The sequence below is a fragment of the Nicotiana tabacum genome, chromosome 11, assembly GCF_000715075.1.
Source record: "Nicotiana tabacum cultivar K326 chromosome 11, ASM71507v2, whole genome shotgun sequence".
In the NCBI taxonomy this organism is placed as follows: domain Eukaryota; kingdom Viridiplantae; phylum Streptophyta; class Magnoliopsida; order Solanales; family Solanaceae; genus Nicotiana; species Nicotiana tabacum.
The window spans coordinates 178,806,544-178,816,365 of NC_134090.1; the positions used below are offsets into that span (position 1 = coordinate 178,806,544).

Sequence of the window (9,822 nt, forward strand, 5' to 3'; positions counted from 1 at the left end):
AATTATTTTGAGAAAATATTTATACCTAAATGCGAATATGTAAATCTAGCCTAGAAAGCAAGTACAATGATCAATGGCTACAAGCATGGATGCATCGGGATTTACACTCAAGTAACGATCCAATGTATTTCACGATTTTACAAATATGAGCGAGTTTATGTTAATTAGCCACGGGTAATAATTCTATATTAGCTTCTTCCAAAGACTAACAAGACTTCCTAATTGAATTATCCCTAAAACAATTAAGAGATTAAGCACACCCGGATATGGCTACAAGTAGTTCAATCCTATCCCTAGGTAGAATCTATAAAATGAGGGTTAAAGCCTCAAGTTCTTGTTAATTAATCTTTCCCAACCCCAAATAATCTTTTCCAAAATTAATTCGGAGTTAATGGGCGAGTCTTAGGGTTAGCTAATTCCTTTGAAAACATTAAAGAACAAGAATAATTAAAGTAACAATAACTCACTTCATAAAAGAATAAACATCATTCAATACATAAGCACAACAAGGTATTTAATCCACACTTTAAATATGAATACTTCCATAAACAAGATTCAAGTGTTGGATACAATACTACACACTTAGATAATCAATACAATGTAAGAAAATAAAGAAATGAATACAAATGAGTAAGAAATTCTTAACCACAATCTTCAAATCTTCAAGACCCAAGTGTAAGTGCATAAACCCTAGCTTCCAACCTTGTTCTCTCTAGTGTTTAGAACTTAAAATATGCCAAAAGATATCTTACAAATGAGCTAAGTTGCACATTAAATGGTTTGGGGCCAAAAAATGGGAGATTACATAATTGCCCAGAACTGAAGCACGATGTTCGCATTTGCAAACACAAGTTTGCATTTGCGAACTATGACCATACTGTTGACTTTTGCATTTGCAAAGAGGACTTCGCATTTGCGAAGGTTGACTGCCCTGGTTGACTTCGTATTTGTGAAGTCTTCTTTGCATTTGCGAAGACTGCCTGATCGGTCTTCCTTCGCAATTGTGAAGGTCCACTCGCAATTCCCATGGCTGCTTTGTTCGCATTTCCCATATATATGACGCAATTGTGACAACTGAGGCCCCTTTCCAGATTTTTTTCTTTTTAGCTTCTTTTTGACTCGTTTCACTTGGTTTCTTCAAGATCACTTCTAAATCACATAGAACCTGTAATATAGAAGTAAATCATTAAACACATGATTTTATCACTCAAACATAGCAAAAATGTAGGCTTAAAAACAAGATAAGTTGGTATACCATTTGTGATTGAAGAAACGACGTCGAAACATAAGAAAAACGAGCACAACACAATCCAAACATATCTGAAACTCACCGAGCTACTCGGGACCCCGTCTAAACATACCAAAAAGTTCTGTAGCATAATACGGACCAACTTCAGGCCTCAAAACACACATAACAATATCGAAACGACGAAATGCACCTCAAATAAAACTTAATGAACTTTCGAACTTTCGCCTTCCAAAACTCATGCCGAAACATATCAAATCAACTCAGAATGAACCCAAATTTGCACACAAGTCATAATACATCATACGGAGCTATGCGTACCCCCAAACTACCGAGCAAAGTGCAAATGCTCAAAATGACTGATCGGGTCGTTACAGGTTTTCGTGGTTTGAATTGTTAATTTGACTGTGCACATTGAGTATTTGGTACTGATATGGTGGGATCAAGTCGCACGCTATAACAGATGAAATAAGGGTGGATTGATATGGTGGAATAAGGGTGAATTTATACTGTACGGTAGGATCGGGTTGCACACCGCAACAAGTGGAATAAGGGTAGATTGATATGATAAAATAAGGGTGAATTATGATACTGATATTGATATATGGATGGATCAGGTTGCGCTCCACAACATATATATATTATTTACTGTTTTTGATGTTATTACGGTGAAATAAGGGAGAATTATGTGTTGTACAATAGGATTGGGTTGCGCGCCGCAACAAACTATATGTTTTTATTCCTTGAGTTGTGTGGGTTTTCGGTATTTTCCTTTGGAACTATAAGGATTTGGTAATTCTAAATGACACTGGCTTATGTCTTAAGGCTGTAACTATTATTTTTAGTTGACTGTCTTATTTCGTTCTGTATTTTTATTTTTCTCTTTATTATATGTTGCGTACAGGTTGTAGTGTAGGTGACCTGCCTTAGCCTCGTCACTACTTCGTCGAGGTTAGGATCGGCACTTACAGAGTATATGGGGTAGGTTGTACTCATACTACACTCTGCACTTCTTGTGCATATTTTGGAGTCGATCCCAACGGTAGTTATTAGTGAGTTTGGATTGGACAAAATTGAGGTACAACTGATCAGCACCCGCAACTACTGGAGTCCCCTTCTCTTTTTATTTAGCTATTTACCTTCTTTTCAGACAACTTTATGTTATTTCATATCCTTAAATGTACTATTCTAGTAGCTCGTGCACTTGTGATACCGGGTCCAAAGATTTTAGCAGTTGTTTGGCTGTTATAGCTTCCACATTTTTACTTTGGATTTCTGCAATTATTTCAGTTCTTCTCTTCATTTAATTTACACTGTTAAAAATGGATAAACTGTTCTATCGTTGGCTTTCCTAGCACGTGAAATGTTAGGCGCCATCACGATCCCGACGATGGGAATTCCATGTCGTGATAAGAGGAACAACTCCAACAAAGGGGATCAAAGAGGAATCAAAGGAAATGGAAGTAAAAAATATATTAAATCAAAAACATACGATTATGTGAAATTGAAATGACCATTTAAAAAAAAATCACATTAGTAGTTGAAAAGATAATAACTATTGAGTGTGCGAATAAATTCCCACATTAGTAGTTGAAAAGATTATGAGCCTCCTTATAAGGTGAAATAATTTCTTGTTGGTGTGAGGTCTTTTAGGAAAAATTGTTTGGCTTGACCCAAAGCGAAAAATATCACACCACTTCGAGCTAATTGAGCTCAACAATTGATATTAGAGCCCAGGTTCAGTGAGACAAGTATGACAATAGCAGAGTGATGGTCCTGGCTCCTTTTGCTTACCCTTACGAGCTTAGAGATAGGCACACAAAAAAAGCTAGTTGCGGTTTTTGATTGCCATAAATCCTCTAACAATGTGGGTGGCACATAATGAATCTCGAAAATTAACCTGTAGATTGCCACGTGGAACTTAGTTTGAATGAGCGATTGTTGGGTGTGCAAATAAAGTCTCGCATTAATAGCTGAAAAGATTGAAAGCTTACACATAAAGTGTAAAGATCTATTAATGGTATGAGGCTTTTTAGAAAAAATAATGTGAGCTTGACCCAAAGAAGACAATATCACTATGATATTAGGTTGACTTAGCCCAACAATATCGAATGTTAAATCGGCCTTGATATAAGAAAAGTTTATTTAGTACAGCAAAAAAGGTGACTATTTTTTCCTTGAGGAATTTTTATAAAATGCTATAATTTAGAGCGTAGTAACTATCGTTTACCTAATTACCATTCATATTTACAATTCAATTATTACTAACTTGTATAACTTGTATTCAAACACGCAGCGAATATAACTTGTGTCAACCGTATTCGTTTGTGCAATTGTATTCATTCGCGCAACGAATACAACATATAGCAACTGTAAACAATGCAAATACACGTGTGTATACAAAAAATACAAGTTATATATGCCAGGGTGTATCGACTGTATTCGTTGCGTATACAACCAAGGTAAAATAAAGAAATACATAAAAAAATATAAAATGCTCTTGTTGAAAATTGAACTCAAGACTTCCGCTAACTTAGCGAGCGCTTTAACCAACTGAGTTGCATGAGCTTGTTGCTCTTTTGTTTCAGTTCAAAACAATTAATCTCTTATATCATGAATTTGCTATAAAATTCAAATATATCTACGAATGATAAAAAATTTCTTAAAGTATAGCCACGAATGATAAATACAATATATATATTTGATGTGTCAGCATAATTGTTTTCCTCTTTTTCTTTTAGGTTATAGTTTGGAATCCATACCTCCGAATTTGCTGGAATAATAGATGTGTTGTTTTCCCCTTTTCCTCTCAAATTTTTTGGCTTCACTAATTAAAAGCCCCAATAAATAAAGAAAACATTTTGATCAGGATTCTTATCCCTTGGAATCCAGAGGTCTTTTAGGCTTTTGTGGTGATAAAGGACATCCTTTTTCATCTATTCATATGATTCATAGAATAGCATATGTGGTTTTAAAGAAAGAGGCATCGTTTTTCATGTTTAACTTAAAAAACTCGTAGCATATGTAGTATATCTTCTGCATTTTGGGCTGATTTACTGTATAGATTTTGACTTTATAAAAAGAGTCCAAATATATCTCTTGAAAAATTATTCCTTTCCGAGAATGTTAGATTCTTATCGCTCATATAATTTTCAGTTTGAAGTCTAATATTTGCAATAACTTATAAAATGTTAGATTGTGATCTAACATTTTCTCGTAAGATTTTTAGTTTGTTCAAAAAAAATATTTAGATTGCAGTCTAAAGGTTCATCAATCGCAAGAAAAATAATAATAATAAAAAAAGAATTATTCACTAAACAAACTGATACAAAAAGAAACACCCGACAATAATAAGAGAGTATTTTGCTCATTCATCATCTTTCACACCCCAAAAATGCAATAGGTTAAGAGAAGCCTAGATCTAGATATCATATTTTCGAACAAAGATTTCATAATTTCGTTTGTTTAAAATATAATTAAGTAATAAAAAGTATGTGCTCTCGTACAAACTTAAACTTTAAGAAGAGATGATGACACACTCTTTAGAGCTCATGCCTAGCACCTTAATTCGGTTTTATTATAGAAGAACTTAGACTATTTAAATTGGTTATAAACCAACAAATTTAATTTTGGCAGTTACAAATTATAAAAGTAATAATATATATCACTTAATCATGATTAAGCAAATAAATATCCGAATGAGAGACAAATTTTTCATTCATTAGCTCAGTGTAAATATCACTAAACATCAGGGGTGAGTTTTTTATAGAATGAGTGACATGAGATCTTTACACAAATAGCCGGCCAGATTTACCGTTTACTTTTCCGAACTAGAATATACAACAACAAAGTACAAACTCAGTGCAATCCCATACGTGTTGTTTGAGGAGGGCAGTGTGTGTGCAGACCTTACTCCTACCTTATGAAAATAGAGAAGTTATTTGCGGTAATACACATATTATACACCGATTATAAACAGTTATATACAAATTATACACGAATTATATATATTACACATCCGCCAGTTGGATGAACGGCTATCTAAGTTAGTTATTCTTTCTAGGGAGGCTGTTATTACCATAATCCATGCATGGCTAAAGGTTCTGTCTATTTTTGCAACTCGTAGTTGATCAGAATATGATTTTTCCATAAGAGAAAAGCTTTAAAAAGTTTAGATTCTTATGATTGTAAAAAAAGACATAACATATATAAATAGCAATAGCTACCTCCTCCTATACTCATGTAAGAGAAAAATTGAGATAAATTTGTAAAAAATTCCACACCATCAAAATGTCAAGACTAGATCCTTTAATAGTATCTGGTGTTATAGGAGATGTATTGGATCCATTTACAAGGTCTATAGACTTTAATGTTGTTTACAATAATAGGATGCAAGTCTACAATGGCTGTGGTTTGAGGCCTTCACAAATTGTCCACCAACCTAGGGTTGACGTGGGAGGAGATGATCTTCGCACTTTTTACACTCTGGTAAAGTTCTTTTCTTTCTTCTTCCTGTTTCGCCATAATTGATAAAGTTGATACCATATGACCTCACGGGTTCGAGCTGCGGAAATCGTCTCTTAAAGAAATGCAGGGTAAGGCTGCTTATAATAGACCTTTGAGGTCTGACCCTTCCTCGGACTCCGTTCATTGCGGGAGCTTAGTACTGCTCTTTAGTCTTAGAATAACGTGTTTCCTGTAACCTATATGGATCACGAGTTTGAGCCATGAAATTAGTCACCGATCGTTGTACCAGAGTGCCACCTCCTTGGGGTGTGAGCCTTCTGCGTACCCTGCGTAAACGAGGAATGCTTTGTACACCAGATTGTACTTTATTCTGTCTCTTCTTCCTTACTAGCTACTCCATAAGTGAATATAGTACTCCTTTTGTTTCAATTTATATGTCGTAAAGTTCTTTTCTTTCTTCTTGCTTTTTGTCTCTTTTTTTCCGGGAGTCTTGGAATAAGTTACTATATAACCTATATGATTTATGAATCACGAGTTTAAAAGGCTAGCCCGGTGCACAAGGCATTCCGTGTTTATACAGGGCCCGGGGAAGGGCCACACCCAAGAGATGTGATGTAGACAACCTAACACAAGGCATCACGCGTTCATGCAGTTCTTTTCTTTCTTCTTGTTTGTCTCTTCTTTGACGGATTGGAATCTTGAAACGACGGTAAAGTTGTTTACATGTAACCTACATGGATCACAAGTTTGAGCCATGAAATTAGTCACTGATCCTTAAGGAGGTAGCTACTCCTTGGGGCGTGAGTCTTCTTCAAGCTCTGCGTAAATGAGGAATGCTTTGGGCACCATATTGTACTTTATTCTGTCTCTTCTTCCTTACTAGCTACTCCATAAGTGAATATAGTACTCCTTCTATTCCAATTTATGTATCGTACTTTTCTTTTTAGTCTGTTCCCAAAAGAATGTCATACTTTTTTATTTAGAAATAATTTAATTTTAAACTTCTGACTTTACCCTTAATGAAAGAATTTACAATCACATAAATATTTATATGGTTTATATTTTAAACCATAAGTTTTAAAAGTCTTCATTTGCTTCTTAAACTTCGTATCAAGTCAAGCAACACCAAAAAAATCAGAACAGAGGGAGTAAAATTATTTTGATAAACAATATAATGGTGCTTAGATTCCCCCTTTTAAATTTAGATTTAGATATATATAATGGAGTATATGCAGAAAGTCGAAGTATTTTTACACTATCAGTTCACGTAAAATATATTTATAGATAACCATCCGTACATGCATAATAGAGAAATCCTTAATGTATTTTTACACCTTAATTCTTAATTTGGTGTTGGTTTCAAGATACTTGAAATCCTCTATGTTTTTTTTGGAAGGTTATGGTGGATCCAGATGCTCCAACCCCGAGCAATCCAAACCAGAGGGAGTATCTCCACTGGTAAAATTATGATCCATCTTTTATTTTTTCTTTTCTTTTTGTTAAAAGAGAAAAATATTCTCTCCTTTCCAATTTACGTGATAGTGTATAACTTCGCATGAAGTTTAAGAAAAATAAAATAAAATTGTCGTCGAAAATAAGTCATAGAATTTTTGTGACTATAAATCGTCATAGAATAAAATACACGTTTAAAATTAAATTAATATTAAATATAAATATAATTTAAAAAGCTCCAAACTTATTTGGGATTAAGACATAGTCATAGTAGTAGTAGTTGTTATCGTATTAAAAATAAAATATTATTTTTTTTGCATGTGCTAAAAAGGAAAAAATTATCAAGAGAATAATATTCTTAGCTTTGGAATGAATCACACTTTAAATTAAATGTACTTCACTGAGAATAATATCCAAACCTTTACAGTTGTACTTCACTGAGAATAATATCCAAACTTTTACAGTTAAACTTCACTGAGAATAATATCCAAAATTTTGCGTAGGTGTATTATTACATGCAAACCTTCAAACAAATGTATTATAAAATTTTGGCTGAGTTTGGTAATTAGTTGTAAAAAATTTGAACTTTTTATATATGATCTAGTGCTTCATTTTAAAGATTATTAAGTCTTACTATATGTGAAAAAGAAAAAAGAATATTAATCATGACTTTCGTTTATTAATTTTGCTTAGGCTGGTCACAAATATCCCAGCAACCACAGGAGCACACTTCGGTAAGTTTTCTTACACAAAAGATTAATCATGAATCATGTTCAGTCCTAAAATATTTGTAAATTTTTTATCTATATTCAATATTTACGACCAATTAATAAATAATTAAAGACATTAAGCGGATTTTTCTCAGATAAAGTATAATTTATAATACCCGGTAATTACAAGATGGTGGAGGTAGGATATTAACTAGGGGTATTATTACTTTTAGCCCGTGCCAAAAATTATTTACATTCAGTAGCCGAAAAGTATATAAAATTTGTATAATTTTTATATATAACACACATACTGTATAGATATACAAAAAATATTAAAAAAAAATCGGTTATTGTTTCGAAAGCGGCTATACAGTGTCATTTTTCCAAATTTTTATTCGAGGTTCATAAGAGATGGTGGAGGTAGGATTTTAACTACGCAGGATTATTATATATATATTCAGTTTCTTTAATGTAAATAGTTTTATAAATTTACTTCTATAGTAAGAGTAGAAATTATTAGCGATTCTATTGTTATACTCGGTTATTTTAATATAACAAAACAATAATTTTATGACTCTTGTTATAATTCCTAACCATGAGTGAATTTAACCGGCATTTCTATTTTCGGACAAGAAATATGTTACATATATGTTTATATCTAACCAAAAAATGGGGAGAGGCAGCAAAAGAGATTAATTTTGCATATATGTACATACAAAAAAAGATCTTTAAACAAATAACCGTCGGATTTATTGTATACATATATATATATGTCGACTATTTTTAGTTTATGGTGGATACTGCACTACAGGGAATGAAATTATACAATACGAGAGTCCACGACCTTCATTGGGAATTCATCGCTATATTTTTGTGCTGTTTCGACAATTGACTCGAGATGTTGTGAATGCTCCTGATATAATTGATTCTCGTGAGAATTTTAACACAAGAGACTTTGCAAGGTTTTACGATCTCAATTCGCCTGTTGCTGCTATGTACTTCAATAGCAATAGGGAAAGTGGTACTGGTGGCCGTCACATATAAATAAGTTTAACTTATATATATCGCTAGTGTACGGAATTTTACAATATCGAGTCACATTTATGGTTCAATTAAATCTCATATTTTAAAGAAATATTTTGGGTGATTTGATAGTGTAAAAATATCTTATACTGACGGTATATATAATTTAAATTCAAAAAGAAATAATGTTGTAATAATATGTCCCCTCAAAAAGAAATAATGTCTAAGTAATAAGTCTCCTCAAAATTTTACTGGATGTCAACATGAGGAGTTTACGTGTTACAAAGTTACATGTAAAAGTATTGATGCTCATATTTATTTTTAATTAAAGGTGTATCTTATTATAGAACTATACTTCAGTTATTCAATTTTACGTCTTAACTTTTATGTTTCTCGGTGGTTTTGATTAAACTTTGGAGGCTTGAATAGAGTACTTTATTTTTCTCTATTTCTTGATTTCTATCCTTTATTTGATTAAATAAATTGTTGGTATTTTCGTGCCATGAGAAACTCTATATAATGTGTTACGATCCGAAAATTTCATTCGTAGGATGTCGTGATGGCGCCTAGTCTTATGGACTAGGTAAGCCTAGCACTTACTGAATTAGTGGCAATTCAACATATTTTCTTTTTCAAATATGAAATAGAAGTTTTCTACAATCCCAAAATCAGTAGTACAAGCCACAAGCTCTACAAAGTTTACTAGAAAATCTCTAAATACAACTGTTCCAAAGTAGAATCAATAGTGCAAGAAAATATCAGAAGGTGACTCCAAAACCTACGAACGCGACAACAGGTAAACCTTGAGTCTCCACAACAATGCTCGATCAACTAAGAAGAATATATCAAAAACTCTGGGGGTATCTGGATCTGCACAAAAGATATGCAGAAGCGTAGCATGAGTACATCGCATTGATACCCAGT

General features: G+C 33.0%; 1 protein-coding gene across 1 annotated transcript; it reads left to right on the forward strand.

The window, feature by feature from the left end:
• Window positions 1-5,500: 5,500 nt before the first annotated feature.
• On the forward strand, window positions 5,501-9,226 carry LOC107793894 (protein VERNALIZATION 3). The gene is made up of 4 exons (XM_016616339.2): window positions 5,501-5,734; window positions 7,110-7,171; window positions 7,859-7,899; window positions 8,687-9,226. Exons 1-4 carry the CDS (start codon window positions 5,537-5,539, stop codon window positions 8,917-8,919), a joined length of 534 nt encoding a protein of 177 aa, XP_016471825.1. The 5' UTR covers window positions 5,501-5,536; the 3' UTR covers window positions 8,920-9,226.
• The last annotated feature ends 596 nt before the right edge of the window (window positions 9,227-9,822 follow it).